Here is a 15848-nt window from a genome sequence, read left to right as displayed (position 1 = left end):
TTCTTGGTGATAATTAGTCTCTATTTTAATGTTCATGGGCTACTGCTCTTCCTTTTTCAAATGTTTGTTTTACTAATTGTATTACCATGATTATTTTTTGTGAAACATCTTGTAACATGTCTGTGAAGGTTCTCAGTCATCCAGGTCATCGTAGTCAAAGGAGCTTGCAAAGAAAAGCGTCTGGACTTCTTTAAGTTGCTTGAAGACGTTTCACCTCTCATCCAAGAAGCTTCTTCAGTTCTAAGGTCAAATGGTGGAGAGTCGCAGATATAAACCTAGTGGGAGTGACCCCCCACAGAGGGACAAAAGGACCCCCTGATGATCCTCTAATCGCCTGAGCCAAGGTGTGAAACTGGGCGTGGGTCCCAATCAGCCAGAGTTTTGGGTGAGCTCATTGTGAAACCTGGCCCCACCTTATCATGCGAATTCCTGAGGTCAGCTAGCCCAGGATGTGAGTGGGCGTTAAGGCGTCTGGGAAGGGATCTCAAAACTGGATTATAGATGGCAGAGAGTTGGTGTCGTAAACCACCGCCTCTGTTCAAAGATGGTCGCTCACAGTGGACATAGATGGCTTCTTTCACTCCTCTTTCAAACCATCTGTCCTCTCTGTCCAAAATGTGAACATTGGCATCCTCGAAAGAGTGTCCTTTATCCTTAAGATGCAGATGGACTGCTGAGTCTTGTCCTGTGGAGGTGGCTCTTCTGTGTTGTGCCATGCGCTTGTGAAGTGGCTGTTTGGTCTCTCCAATGTAGAGGTCTGAGCATTCCTCGCTGCACTGTACAGCATACACCACATTGTTAAGTTTGTGTTTTGGCGTTTTGTCTTTCGGGTGAACCAGTTTCTGTCTGAGCGTGTTGCTGGGTCTGAAATACACTGGGATGTCATGCTTGGAGAAAACTCTCCTGAGTTTCTCTGATACACCGGCTACATAGGGGATGACAATGTTGTTGCGTCTGTCCTTCTTATCCTCCCTCGCTGGTGTCTGGTCTTCTTTTCTGTGCCTCTTTGCTGACTTTAAAGTCAGCACTCACATCCTGGGCCAGCTGACCTCAGGAATTCGCATGATAAGGTGGGGCCAGGTTTCACAATGAGCTCACCCGAAACTCTGGCTGATTGGGACCCACGCCCAGTTTCACACCTTGGCTCAGGCGATTAGAGGATCATCAGGGGGTCCTTTTGTCCCTCTGTGGGGGGTTACTCCCACTAGGTTTATATCTGGGACTCTCCACCATTTGACCTTAGAACTGAAGAAGCTTCTCGGATGAGAGGTGAAACGTCTTCAAGCAACTTAAAGAAGTCCAGACGCTTTTCTTTGCAAGCTCCTTTGACAACATCTTGTAACATTTTTTTGAAATGCACTATATAAATAAAGTTTCTAATAACCACAACAAAAACAACAAAAATAATAATATTTAGTAGTGGTGGTCGTACTAATGATAGCACACTTTCATGTAAAGCACTCTATACACTGTACTTAATTACATTACACACAAATTCAAGTGTAAAAGTTAAAAACTGTGACTAAAGCTGTTCTCTTAGCTCCTGCATTTTTGCAAATATTTACAACTGCTGGACCCTCTCACCACACATCTATCTTCTACACAAAAACATGATGATCTAGTTGTTTGTTTGACCTTCCCTTTTTCTAGTGTATCCATTATAATAAGTCAAATTTTATTTCTATAGCACCTTTAAAGATAAACATCACACAAATGCTTCACAACAAAATGCCAGAGGATAAAAACAAAGGTTAAAAAGTCTAAAAATATGACTTTTTAGTTGTTTAGTCCATGGATTTCAAGCTTACAGGGAGATTTCCAGAGTCTGGGGCGCACTGTTGCAAAAGCTCTTGAGACTTAAAATCGATATATAACTGAATGTCATCTGCATAGCAGTGATAACAGATGTCCTTAAAGGTGCTCGCAGTGTGCTGAAGAAAGAGCAGAAATAACTGAAATAACCAAAATAATAAGGGCCCCTAAAATGAACCTTGTGGCACATCATAGGTAAGCAAAGTAAAAGAGGACTGGTACTAAACACTGGTACTAAAAGGCAGCCAGGGAAAAGAATGGTTCAGATAGATGTGATGCAAACCACTCTAAAGCAGCAGACCCAGCAATAAATAATAATTGATGACTAAGAAGTGTGCAGCTATATGCACTTACAACTTGGACCATTATGGGTAGCTTATTGGGCCACTTCTTATAGCCTAACTTGTTGGTATGACTGCTCTTATGTGTTCAAAATAGCAAGTGTAAGTTTGAAGTATGTGTTCTGAGACACAATTATAAGGTGTTTTTAGTCCAGGTCCTTTCTATAGATAACCCAATAGGTTAGGTTAGGTGCATGTCAGAAGTCAGACACAGTCAGACCAGAAATTAACTGGTCGTTAACCTACTAGTTGCATACTGCAAAGCACATGTGAAGTTCAGTTGCACCCATGGAAAAATAGCCCAGGTGATTTTCTGGTGAATTCACAGTGATGAGTGAGTGTCATGTGTCCTGCTTCTCGAACACCAGGCAGCTGCCTAGACAAAACCAAATAGAGAATTTCCAGTAGTGAGAATTTGTCTGAAGCTATTCCCTGCTGTGAGCTGCATGTGAGAAGAAAACTTCATTGCCCTGACCTGATTTTGTTGTGCGAAAGCAACTATAGGCTAAATATAGTTCTTAACATATTGAATTTAACACAGGGCATGAAAGGAGAGTAGAGTTTAATGTACATGCTTAGCTTAATGTTTGCTTTGTTCTAGAGTATGTTCATATTATGTGTTTGATCCTGAGGGGAGGGGAGACAAGGTCATGCCAGGTAAAACAAGTTACCTAAGATGACCTTGTCTCCCCACCATGTGACGCAGTACAAGTATACTGTATGTGCAGACAATATATTGCATACCTGTCAATTCTAAGCAAACAAATTAATCTGCTGTCAAACACAGTAGAGTTTTTTGTCAACACCAACCTCCTGTGCTCTGAGAGCTGCCACGAGATAGGCTGCGGGCCTTTCCTCAGGACTCACGAGTCTCAATCTCCAACAGTCTTGACTGCCTCCCTTTTTCATACCCTCAGCCTCAGGGGCCTCACGCCTGACAGCCAGTCCCAGTGCTAAGACCCACTCTGACCATCTGTCTGGGCCATTCAGGCCAAATACTGCTGCTGACGTAGACACGTTCATATGTGTTTTTCTTTTTCACATATTGGGATCACTGTCAATTAGACTTTTCTGTATGCTAATGAATCCAAAACATTGTTACATTTTGTTTTCCTAGTCATGCTTACCACAGCTCTTGGTAAAAAACCAAAACATTTCAATTTTTCTGTCAATGCAAATGAATTATGCAAGTTTTTGTAAATTACTTGTTTTCCTGTATTGGTATTCAAATAGCCAGAAAGTATTTTAAGACAGATTAAAGAATAGATTATACTCTGTTTTGGACACAGACGACTAGAGACATGATGGTCATATAGTCATTGCTATTATTCTTTGAACTCTTTATTCTTTGAATTTACATCAAACAGACCCAAGCAGACTTGTGGACTTGGAAAGGCTAAAGACTATTTTTGTTTTTATTGGTTATTACAGTTCAAATTGCCACCAAAACTACACTCACCAGCTACTTCATTAGGTACATCTATTCAACTACTTGGAAAGTTCACATATCTAATCAGCCAATCACACAGCAGCAACTCAGTGTATTTAGGCATGGTAAAGAGAACCTGCTGGAGTTCAAACCAAGAATTAGAATGAGGAAGAAAGTTGATTTATGCAACTTTCAACGTGGGATTGTGCTTTGTAGCACATTCGATCAGAACTTGGCATAAACACCATTAAACCGTGGGTAAAACCTAGTACTAGTAAGGTGTAGCTAATAAAGAGGCTAGTGAGTGTCCAAAACAGTTTCCTGTTACTGTTCTGTTTTCCCACATCTTAACCAATATTAAACAATAAGTAATAGCGATGATGGAAATAGTACTAAAGCTTTAATAAGCAAGTGTGTTTCTGTTATTAAATAACCTAAAAGCATCGGGTATAATGACATTTATATTTTTTTTATAGTGAGCACTGTCAGAGTGCTGAAGCAACTATTGATTTCTTGATGGGATTCGAGAAAAGGAACAAGCTGCTCGTTCCTCTTGTGTCACATACAAGATTTTTGTTCCCTGTAGTTGAATTCCCAGTTCAGATCTAAGGTGTCTGCTTTCAACAAACCCTGACATAAAACATAAAACTATTAATTACCTGGAATGAAGAAAAAAAAGATTTACTGATGCAGAAAATTGATTTTTGCAATGAAACATAATTGAACAAGTCACTTTGCAGGATGTGTCAGCCAGTGATTATAAACAAGCTCGTGTCACTTTGTGGGTTTGTGTTTGGTGTATCGAGTAAAGTGCTTGCAGCTCATTTATTTGCTCTGATTATACAAATGTCTCAAAATTTGTGTGGGTTCTGTATAATTTCTCAATACCAAATGAAGCCATGCATGTATCTGTATTCTTACTTCATCGTGTAATTCATGGACAAGGATTTGCTGGTTTGACTGCTTATCAAATTACAGCAGTGGACACGCAAATACATAGACCTATAGACACTCACGCACTATAGAAACCGTCAAAGCAGCATAGTCAACTGTCGTGTATAATGGGCATTGTACTGTAAACAGTAGCTGTCTATCAGCACAGCTCAGCATCATTCTGCACAATCCTGCCACTGTGGGTGTTTGTTTGCACACATGGGTGTATGTTTGTGTGCCTTAATAGATGGATTCAGGTAGAAACAGCTGGTCCACTTCAACTGGGTATTTAGAGTTAGACACAAATGGGCTAATTAATTGTGATAGACTTCAGCACAGTGATTCTTTTTTTCACTGTCATCACGTCACGTCTCCCTTAGTGATCCCCTTCTCCAGATTTTTCTCTCACTCTTTACCAAAATTTCTCCTGAGCCCATGGCCTATCTTTAACACGACTCTCACTAAGAGTATTACAAATGAGAAATCAGTGTTTATTAAAGCCAGGGACTTTCAAGGAGTTTCATAGGCATATTTCTTTCTACACAGAAATCACTAATTTATTTAGTTAAATAACCTTTATTTTACCCACACAGGCCTTTATGTGTCTAAGCTAAAAAAACAACAAAACAAAACCCCCATCCTATCAGAATTAGTTTTTCTGTGTTAAAATATCACTGCAGTGGCTAAGTGAGAGCAAGTCATTGAAACAGCTAGAGAGGCACTCCTTGACCAGTTGAAAACGATTCCATTTATACTGTTTGAAGTTTCAGAAGTTGGTGGTGATAAAAGCATTTTGGTGTCCCAGTGCTGGCAGTACAGTTTCCACAGATGAGCAGGCCAAATTTCTGTTCATAATGTTCAGCTTTCCAGAAAAAAAGAAATGATGATAGCTAGTTTCTCATTTCAATATGGATGAGATGGCAGTGTGCAATATGAAAGATGTCTCATATTAGGCATTTGGGCCGGTAAAAAAAATAATAAATTGACACCCATTTGCGGTTTTCCTTCTGGCTTTCTGAAGCATGCTGGCATCTGTTAGCAAATTTGGGGTTTGTACACAGACTGTATAAAAAAGACAGCCATACCCACCGTGATGTCATCCACTGGCTTCTGGGCTGCACATTCTGACATCCTTGATGTTAGTGTCTTGACCATTTCCATGTTAGCTTTGGAAACTATGTGGACAAAAGTATGAAGCCACACCTCTTAATTTTTCAGATCAGGTGCAATCGGCCTTTGCAAGCTTTCATTCTAAAGAGCTCACTGAATTTGAGCATGATACTGTAATAGGATGCCAGTGTTGACACTTTGTGTGTGAAATTTGATTATTTGTCAAATTTGTTCCATGTTAACTGTAAGCTGTGTTGTTTTTAAGAATCAGCAACTCTGCCACATAAAATTACAGTGTGGATTCGCTGAGTTCTGAGGTGCATAGTGCATAAAGGTCTGCAACGCTAAGTAACTGCAGAGATCCAAACCTCCTCTGCCATTAACATCAGCACAGAGACTGTGCACTGGAAGCTTCATGGCATGAGTTTCGATGGCCAAACGATTCCTGTAGCCATAAAATGTAGAAGGCCAAGTACTTTTGTCCATATAGCACATAGATGAGAGGATAGAGCACCAAATTATCAGCTAATGCTACCAACCATGGCTAGTAAGCTGCACCCATAAACTGTACTAGTGTACATAGATATCTGCTAAACAGTGCAAAGTAACAGACTCATCAAAGAGCAGAATTTCATTCACAAAAAAACTGAAGCACAAATTTCCTTGTCAGTCATTTTTCAGATAATTCCATTAAAATACTTCAGGAGGCCCCCAAAGGTACAAGCAGTTTTAGAAATAAATTAATTGTCAGGACCCAAAGCAGTCAGTGCAACCACACCCCTAATTATAGGCTTTAACCAAATGGATGAGTTATTTAAAACAAAAAAAGTTCACTAAATTGTACTGTTGTTATAAAACGGGGAAGAATAAAGGCCAAACTGCTTTTTGTACCAGCCTGTAAACATGCTTTTAATACTCTTGAATTCGTCGTAGGAATCTGTTGGGACAGGAATGAGCTTCAAGTGGCCATTAGAGACACTTTTGCATTGGCCTCATTTTTCAGCAATAAAGGCTGTCTCTTAGTTTCCTTAGTGCTTTGGTTCATCAATGGGTTTTTTTCAGACATACAGAACTACTGTTTTCTGTGAAAATGCTCTTAAAACCAATTGTACACTACTACCCAAGCACCAAGGTAAAGAGGAGAAAAAGAAGAAATGTTAGTAACAATGGTGAATTTAGATGGTGTATTTTTTTGGTTGCTAGGAGATTGGTTCTGGGACCTGAAGGGCCTCTTGAAGCAGCAAAATAAAGAAGAATTAAAATGAAATTTGCTCTTAGAGTTCTGTTTTATATCTGTTTTCGGTCACTGGCCAAATGTAACAGTTTACTCCTTTTCTTTGGAAAGGAGCTATGAATTGAACTAAGCTATCCTGAGCTCTCCATTTATTTCTCCTTTTTAGCAGAAACCTCATAAAAGGCATTCATTATTTCCAGGTAAATAGAAAAAAAGAAACAAAACAAAATTCTACCATAACCTTGATAATAGTCTTTTCTATCTTTTCTTTCTCTTGCAGACAGCAACTTCATCCTGGCCAATGCTCAGGTGTCGAAGGGGTTTCCCATTGTGTACTGCTCCGATGGCTTCTGTGAGCTCACAGGCTTCTCTCGGGCAGAGGTCATGCAGAAGAGCTGCGCCTGTAAGTTCCTGTATGGTCCTGAGACAAGCGAAAGCATCATCCTCAGCATCGACGAGGCTTTGGAGGAGCGCAAAGAGTTTAAGGATGAGATCATGTTCTACAAAAAGACAGGTCAGTCAAATGTCACTTTCCTAGCTGTAGTATTTGAGTTGCGTGCTCAATTATTGTTGGCTCCCTTCATTTATCATTTGTTTTCAGCTCATGCCGAGTCGCTTCACAACGCAGTGCAGAGTCTGAGCCTTTATTTACCATTTGCCAATTAGGTTGTGGAATCATAGATGGTAGGCAGGCTCAGAAAGCTATTAGATACTGCACCATGGGGTACTTTGTCTTTCAGATTTCCACGAATGGATGGCAGTTGTGTGTGGCTATTTCTGAGGAAGGTCAATTTAACCTGGCGTAGATGGGCCAGTCGATAGATGAAGCAATGGCAGAAGGCATGGATGTATTACTTCTTTTATTGAGCCATTCTCATTAAATGGTGATTAAACAAAGCCACCAGTCGGGAATGTCCTACAGTTATTATTGAATTCTGAGACATATTAAACTTTAATAGCTGTCTGCTAGTGACTCCTTAACCCCGTCTCCTTCAATTAAACTGAGACCAGAAACTAGCTGTGGTGCAGTATGGTTCGGTGTGTGATTCGCTGATTAGCGAGCCGGCCAATGAACAAAATGGAGTCAAAATAATGAGATCGTCAGGGTGCCAGCAGATACACACTTGCTGTGATACAAGCTGAGATGGTGCTATGTACCCCTGCATTTAAGAGTTTTTGTTATTTCTTATTGTTTGGGGTTTTTTTTTTAACAGATCCAGTTGTGAATCTACAAAATAATTAGAAAAACACGTTTCCACCCAGACAGCCAAATGTTGTATTTTTTAGTGAATACCTCAGCAGTTCCTCTGTCACAATCCAGGAGGAAAGTTATTCATTTTATCAGTTTAGTGTCTCTCTTTCACTTCACATTAGGGCTCATTCGTGAGTTTCCAACTGAGCCTTCAACATGACACATTTGATAAAGTCTGTGGAAACAAAAGAAATCTGTTCTTGTGCAACTGGGCAAAGTCTCTTCCTTGATAATCTGACTGGATTGCTTTATTTTTCACTTTCGGTTGTGGAGATTTCTGTTTTGTTTTGTCCAAACAGATCAGTGGTGAGCAATGAACCTGCCTCGACATTATTTTCTGTTGGCACGGAGATGGAGCCTGCAACAGCTGCTAGAACCGCAAGTTCCAGCAGCTGTTAATGTTTTTAAATCGATCAAATGAGCTTGTCACTTTACGAGCTGTTGTTTCTAAACATCGATTCAAACAAACAGTGTTGGTTCAATGTCTCTAAAGCTGCCATCAATTTACACAGCACTGGGCTCAGCCAGTCTATACTGTAGATGAGGTTACAGCTGAGAGGACCATCATATTACTTTCAATTCAATTCAGTTCCATTTTTTTTTTATAGTGCCAATTCATGACAACTCCTCAAGACACTATATTGAAAGATAAAGACCCAACAATAGTAGAAAGAAATGGTACGGCTCTGTGAGCAAGGACTTGGTGACAGTGGGAAGGAAAAACTCATTTTTAACAGGAAGAAACCGCGAGTAGAACCAGACTCCACCAACACTGGTTGGGTGTGAGAGGAAAGACAGAAAAATATTATAAATAACCAAATTATTGGATGCTAAATCATTATTTTCCATCTTGGTTTTACCGCACACATTTCTTCATCTCCAGAAGAGTAAAAGTCAGCAGTAGAAGTCCAACTTCTCCTTTGACTGATGTTGTACTACCTACATGTTCTGTCACATCTCGAGTCCTGCCCAGAAGGTTATTGTAGTTGGTTAAAAGTAAACTAAAGACTAAAACGAGGTTTGAAAAAAGATTTTAATTAACCAAAAAGAGCTTTTTTTTCTACTTGCTTCCACTAGCTTCCACTTAGGATATGAGTGGAATATTCACCAGTGATGCTCCACCAGTCACAAAAATCTTAAAAACCTGGACAGCTGCAGGAGCCCAAAAGGATATCGACTCAAAACTCACAACATTCATCAAATTCACATCAAAATCAATTAGGCAATACACAGCAGAATCAACCACAGAGGAGATTCTAAAGGCTTCCCGTGTAGATGGGTTGCTAATATAAAAGTCCAATTAGTATCTAGTCACGGGGTAATTGATGTTCCTGCACCCGTGCGTTTGGCAATAAGTAGAACTCAGGTGTGACTGCCTTACTACCTGCTTTGTTTTTTTTTTCACTGCTGTTTATAATAAAGTTTGCATGCACATGCAACATATTTACTGCACTTTAGTGCACGCCTAATAGAGGATGTTCAAAACACACAAATCTGTCTGATATTGCAGAGGACTTAGAAATTGAGAGATCTGCAAACACCATTGTGTGAACTGATCAAAAGCTGTTTGTGATTACGCTGTTTTGACAGCAGCTGTGAAGATGATTTGCCATGCTGCATGCTCTCTCAAAACGAGTAAAACAGAGATGGTGATTCGTGCACATGTCAGATTTTTTAGCATGTTTGCATGTGTTTATTTTTGATTGGCTTTTAAAGCAAATTCAGCAGGTCGTGCAGGGTATACACAGCTTTGCTAATAGCATCACAGATGTGATTTTCTACCCGCATCTTTGTTGTCTTTGCCACCATCTCCTTTTCTTTTCACTCAGCCCTTTTGTTACATTTCATCTCTCTCTCTTTCTCTCATGGCAATGCCATTTGTTTCAGTCCCGGTCTTATTACCATCTCCACATTGTTCTTTTGGCACCGCTTTTTCTATGTCTCTGTTCCTTATCTTGCTGCTTCCTCCCCTGCCTCAGCCTTTTTGTGTTGCCTCATCCCTCTCGTTTTCGTCTGTCACAGCAGCGTCCCGAAAGTAAACGCGGCTGATTGACTCAGTTTGTCCTCCGTCTGTCTGCCTGAGAAAAGCCAACGCTGCATGATCGCAATCAAGAAGGCTCTTTCTCTCACTGTGTACTTGATAGTGCTGCCTTGTCTTGCAGGCAGACAGATATTCGCACGTACACACGGGGAGACGAAAAATACTGAGATTTAGTTATCATGAGGCGAGGGGGATTTAGTGAGTGGGAGAGATGGGAGGGAACTCCATGGGAAATCCCTCTTGATCAACAACTCATTTCTAATTACTGAGCAGAAAAGCAGTAAAGGTAGAGCAAAGATCTCTACTGTCACAGTGACATTGTGTGCTAAAAAAAGACGAATCCTTTTAAAGAACTAAAATGTTCACCTACCTACCTAGATTAGGTTTATTTAAATATTGTCCTTATTATTTACTGCCAGCCATGCACAATCCCCCAGCTTGATGTGGATTAGGTATAATTTGATGTGATTAAATAATTAACATAAAGAAGACTTCCAGACGGTCCTTAAGGAACACAAACTCGCTTTTAGATACAGCCCTGACTTGATCACTTTTTAAGCTGATGGAGTAAACTCATAAGCAGACAACTGCACATATGCAGATCCAGAGGACACGAAACACGATTTAGTTTCATTTCAAATTTTCAGTCCATCCAAGCCCAATATTTGCTCTTCTTCTCAATCTGCTGTAGTCTCATCAAAATTCTGTGAAAAACATCTGTCCCTTAGCTACTGAATGCTCCACTGTGCTCACTAGCATGCTCCTAATTGTTTGCTGTTCGGAGCTCGGCAGGCAGCGTACAGTGGCTTTTAATGAGAGCTGTAAAAACAGTCCCAAAGTTTTGATCTGTGGAACCAAAACAATGAACTAAAAAGAAATGTTCCACAAAGTTGAGGCAGACGGCAGGCTGGAGATAATTCCACAGTATGCATTTTGTTAACTTTTTGGCTCATCTACAGTACATACAAAAGGATACAATGTGGTCTACTTGTATTTTCTGGATGCACAAATCTGTCTCCTATGACACTTTCCTTTGGTAAATCAATCGTTTAACAAGTGCACAATAACCACAACGAGCACACTCATTCTGATCAGAAACACTGCCCACAATACTGACCTGTAGTCTCTTTGACAAGGAATCTATTTAGCAGGAGATGGGACCTCAGAGATGGGTTCATCTCTTGCTGTGCCTGGAGAAAAGTGGCTTGATCTATTTAAAGTCTCTGCTTCCCCCGAGGGGCATCCAGCTGTAGACAGGCTCACTAATAAGTCTAAATCTTTGGAACTGTTGCTTTTGCATAAACACACCGGTATACGCACAAACTGTAAATCTTGTGTGTGTTTTCCCCTTTCAGCTGTGTTGTTCTGGTGCCTGCTGGACATTGTGCCAATTAAGAACGAAAAAGGCGACGTGGTGCTCTTTCTGGCTTCATTTAAGGACATCACTGACACTAAAGTCAAAGCCATCCAAGAAGACAAGAGGGAAGGTCTGTATGTGCATTTATGTACAGGAAGTTATGTCCTCTAAAGAGAGGTGACCAGAATCCCCAAATATTTAATCTTCATTTTGCATGTGGATTTTTATAATGTAAGCAGCCACAGCTTATCCATCGGATTCAATAGTTAAACTGGTGTTTCATGATGTAGACAAAAACAATCCCCTTAAGCTGTTGCATAAAATATGTGTTGAAGCTGAGTGTATTTGATCTCTCCAATGGAAAGTAGTAAGGTCCCCTTATACTGTTATTCATCTTTCTTTACTGCATACTGTACAAGTTAGGTTTGTGGGGCAAAAGGTTGTAGTGCAAACTAAAGACCAAGAGTTAATATAACATCCATCCATCCATTCAATTCAGCGTCAGGGAGCTAGAGCCTATCCCAGCGGTCAAATTATAATTGCAAGTTTACCACAGAGAACGCACACAAGCATGAGGAAGAACATACAAACCCTCCTGTTTACGCTCTACACATCCGACTGCTCCCCTACCCATCTCTCAAACACCATCATAAAGTTCGCAGATGACACCACAGTGGTTGGACTCATCTCAAGGGGGGATGAGTCGGACTACAGAGATGAGGTCAACAGACTGACTGAGTGGTGTTCAGTTAACAACCTCCAACTGAACACCACGAAAACTAAAGAACTTATCTTGGACTTCAGGAAGGGCAGAGCAGACCCGGCCCCACTTTACATTCACGGGAGCTGTGTGGAGAGGGTACACTCCATGAGGTTTCTGGGCGTGCAGATATCTGATGACCTCTCCTGGACTGCAAATACTACAGCGGTGGTTAAAAAGGCCCAGCAGCGTCTCCACTTTCTGAGAGTGCTCAGGAGGAACAACCTGGAGGAGAGGCTGCTGGTGACATTTTACAGAGCCACCATAGAGAGCATCCTAACATACGGCATAACAACATGGTATGCAGGGTGCTCAGCTGCAGACAGGAAAGTACTGCAGAGGGTCATCAACACAGCCCAGAAGATCACTGGCTGCTCTCTGCCCAGCCTGGAGGTCACTGCAAACTCTCGGTACCTCAGCAGAGCTGGCAATATCATCAAGGACCACTCTCACCCCAGCAACCAACTGTTTGAACTATTACCGTCAGGCCGACGGTACAGGTCACATAAAACCAGGACAAACAGATTCAGGGATAGCTTCTTTCCCAGAGCTATCACCGTAGTAAATAAGCACAAAAACAATTGAACCTATTCCATACCGTCACTGTCATTATATTATGCTGCTATTCATACTGTCATTATATTAATGCTGCTATCCTGTATATATTGTACATACTATTGTTTGAGTACTTACGATTGTTTTTTTTGTACTTTTTATATTTTACATTTATATTTATTATTGAAACTTGCACCAAGGGAGTGGCACTCCAATTTCGTTGTACTCTGTACAATGACAATAAAGGCTATTCTATTCTATTCTATTCTATTCTAAAAAGGTCCCACATGTCCAGTGGATTCAAATACAAGACCTTGCTGTGAGGCAACAGTGCTAACCACTGTATCAGTCCCTGTCTTTAAATAAATTATGTATAAAGCCTTTACTTGCATTTCAAGACAATAGATCGGTTTTTGTTTTTATTTTTTTAATCTAAAACCAGTCTTTGTTCAGATGCTTTGGTCAGGATTAGCATGTTCTGTCTGATAGGGAATTTAAAAATGAACTTCAATCAATGTTTCCAGCTTTTGTGATTTTCATCAATACATAAAGAAGCTAAGCTAAAGCCAGAGTCAATGTGTGTGAATCTATGTGCTTGTGAAGTAAGCAAACTCACGTTTCTCATCTCAGACCTTCCTCTTCTGGATTTGCCTAATTACTCTGTAAATAAGGCGGAACTGGAAGCAGAAAGCAAAGTTATTTTTGCCCATATAATGAAATGCTTTTCATAGAAAAGGAAAGAGGCTGATGTTGCATGCCTCTGACACAGACAAACAGCACAGTATAATGGGTTTGAGACCCACTATTAATCATGTGTGTCTTCCTGTGAACTAAGGCAAATGGTAAATGGACTGGTTCTTACATAGTGCTTTTCTACTAGACCTGAGCACTCAAAGTGCTTTATAAAAATTGTCTGATTCACCCATTCATATAAGCACTTTTTTCTATGGTTAATGGCTCTCCAACAGTCACACCCATTCACACTCCCATGGATGATTTGGAGATCAACTTAGGCCATCTAGTATTTTTACCAAAGGATATTTGGCATGCAGACTGGATCGAACCACTGATCTTCCGTTTAGTGATGACCTGAACTTTATGCTTTAACCAAAAACCCAAACAGCCACTACATAAAGATATGACACAACATAGAAGAGCGAGCTCGACAGGACAACACTGTACAAGTGCACCTAAAGGGTAAAGGTCACTCTTCTTTCTTCCGTTCACAAGCACCTTACCCAAATCACAAATCATGTGTCAAGTAACCTCATTAGGTTAGATGATAGGGTGGGGCAAGGTCTGACAGTGGTTTCACCCAAAACCTCCGGTGGTAATGACCCACACCTTTTTTCACACCTTATTTCATGATTAATATTGGTCAACAACCACTTCTCGAGGGACAACTCACCAGGGTTTAAATACGTGGGACCCTCCACCTTTTGCTTTTAGAGCTGAAGAAGCCTCTTGAATGAGAGGTGAAGAGTCTTCAAAAACTTTCAAGCTTAAGACGAGACTCTGGCGTATCTTGTCGATCTCCTGTCATTCCTTTGTTTGTTCTCTTCTTTTATGACAAACATTTTCACCTTTGGCAAAACGGCTTCTCACCTCTACTTGACTTTTTGCATCCTTGAGTACTTTTTTCACAACTGCATCCCTCCATGAGTTTCTCATCTATTCCATCTGATTTTACAATCTGTCCCCGGCTTCCCCTACTTATGCACAACATCCACCCCTCCCTACCTGTGTGCCCCCTCTACCCACACAAGAATGGCTTTAAAAGTGGAGGGAAATTCATTAGATCTAAAAATAAGAATGTCTCTGCCTCTGTGCTCCTGCCGTGTCGCGTCCCCCAAGGCTGCACCGTGTTATGGATGAGCCCTGTCTTTTCTCCTTGTCTGTGGTCCACACGCGCACACACCCACAACACACACCAGAGAACTCATATACTTTCCAAAGGACACTCAGAAGCAGTTATCACTTCTATTCTGCAGCTTTGTTATCGTTGTTATCCCCTTTCAAGCCAATCTAGCCTTAGTCCTTTCCTGTGGGTGCGCAGCGGTGAGAATGAGGCCCAGAACCCAGCAGCAATAAAGTGCCTTCTCCCATTACCCAACTCCTCAGTCTGAACACATCACTCCTGCACTATCCTGCACTATCTACTTTATCTGCTACACACAGTCCCACACCAGTAGCAATTTACCACAGAAAATATACCTTACTGAACTGCCTCTTTGCCCCAGTGGCGACTTATCAAAGCTGAAAATTGCACTGTTTTGTTCGAGATGGTACTTACACAATAAGACATTATCAGTCAACGGGTTTGTCCAGTACAGCGGATGAAAGCATAATAAATGTTTTTTGACCAAACAAAAGGCCAAAGGACTGTAAATATCATTCACTATCTTTGCATTTCTGATCAAATAACACAGTTTGCTTAGAAATGAATTATTCCCACTGCTGCATATTCATGTTTTCCTATTCAAGGCAGAATATTATGTATTTCATCAAGTATAATGGCTGGTTCAGTCATCAGTTAACCTTGGGGGGTAAAGTGTTGTAGAGCGGTGTGTACTAATTTTTCCCTGTGTGCATTTCCAGAGCGACGGCGCGGCAGGGTGAAAACAGGCTCTCCTTTCAGCTCGGCTCGTCTGCGGAGCAGTACCGTACTTTACCACATCTCTGGGCACCTACACAGCAGAGAGAAGAGCAAGATTAAACTCAACAAGGTATCATCATATCATCAGCCTCTTCAAACAATGGGACGGGATGCACTGTGATGAAGGATTCATTTAAAAAGTGGATGGGGACAGATTGTGCAATTTGGGAATTAAGAAGATAACTGCTGTTAGTGAAGCACAATGGACACACTCAAGGGCTAGGAGCAAATATCTCTCACAAACAGTGAATTTACAACAATATGAATAGTTTGAGTAATTTCATTCCTGTATTAATAATGTGATTATTTATTTAACAAAAAATCAAGTCAAATGCAAAAGCAGTGTAGTAAAAAGAGGGTCTAATGTA

General features: G+C 40.7%; 1 protein-coding gene across 1 annotated transcript in view; it reads left to right on the top strand.

Annotated features, from left to right (window-relative positions):
* Positions 1 to 6165: 6165 nt before the first annotated feature.
* kcnh8 (potassium voltage-gated channel, subfamily H (eag-related), member 8) overlaps positions 6166 to 15848 on the top strand; it is a 40223-nt gene continuing 30540 nt past the window's right edge. Inside the window, exons 1-4 of the mRNA XM_085445544.1 lie at positions 6166 to 6172; positions 7140 to 7373; positions 11508 to 11639; positions 15423 to 15550. Coding sequence (XP_085301670.1) covers positions 6166 to 6172; positions 7140 to 7373; positions 11508 to 11639; positions 15423 to 15550 — 501 coding nt within the window. The remainder of the gene's footprint in view (positions 6173 to 7139; positions 7374 to 11507; positions 11640 to 15422; positions 15551 to 15848) is intronic.

Source organism: Copadichromis virginalis, linkage group LG22 (genome assembly GCF_057382275.1).
Source record: "Copadichromis virginalis isolate Kocher_CV1m ecotype Utaka linkage group LG22, C_Virginalis_male_GT1.1, whole genome shotgun sequence".
Lineage (NCBI taxonomy): Eukaryota > Metazoa > Chordata > Actinopteri > Cichliformes > Cichlidae > Copadichromis > Copadichromis virginalis.
The sequence above is the reverse complement of the archived record's forward strand: the minus strand, read 5'-3'. Positions and strand labels throughout refer to the sequence as shown.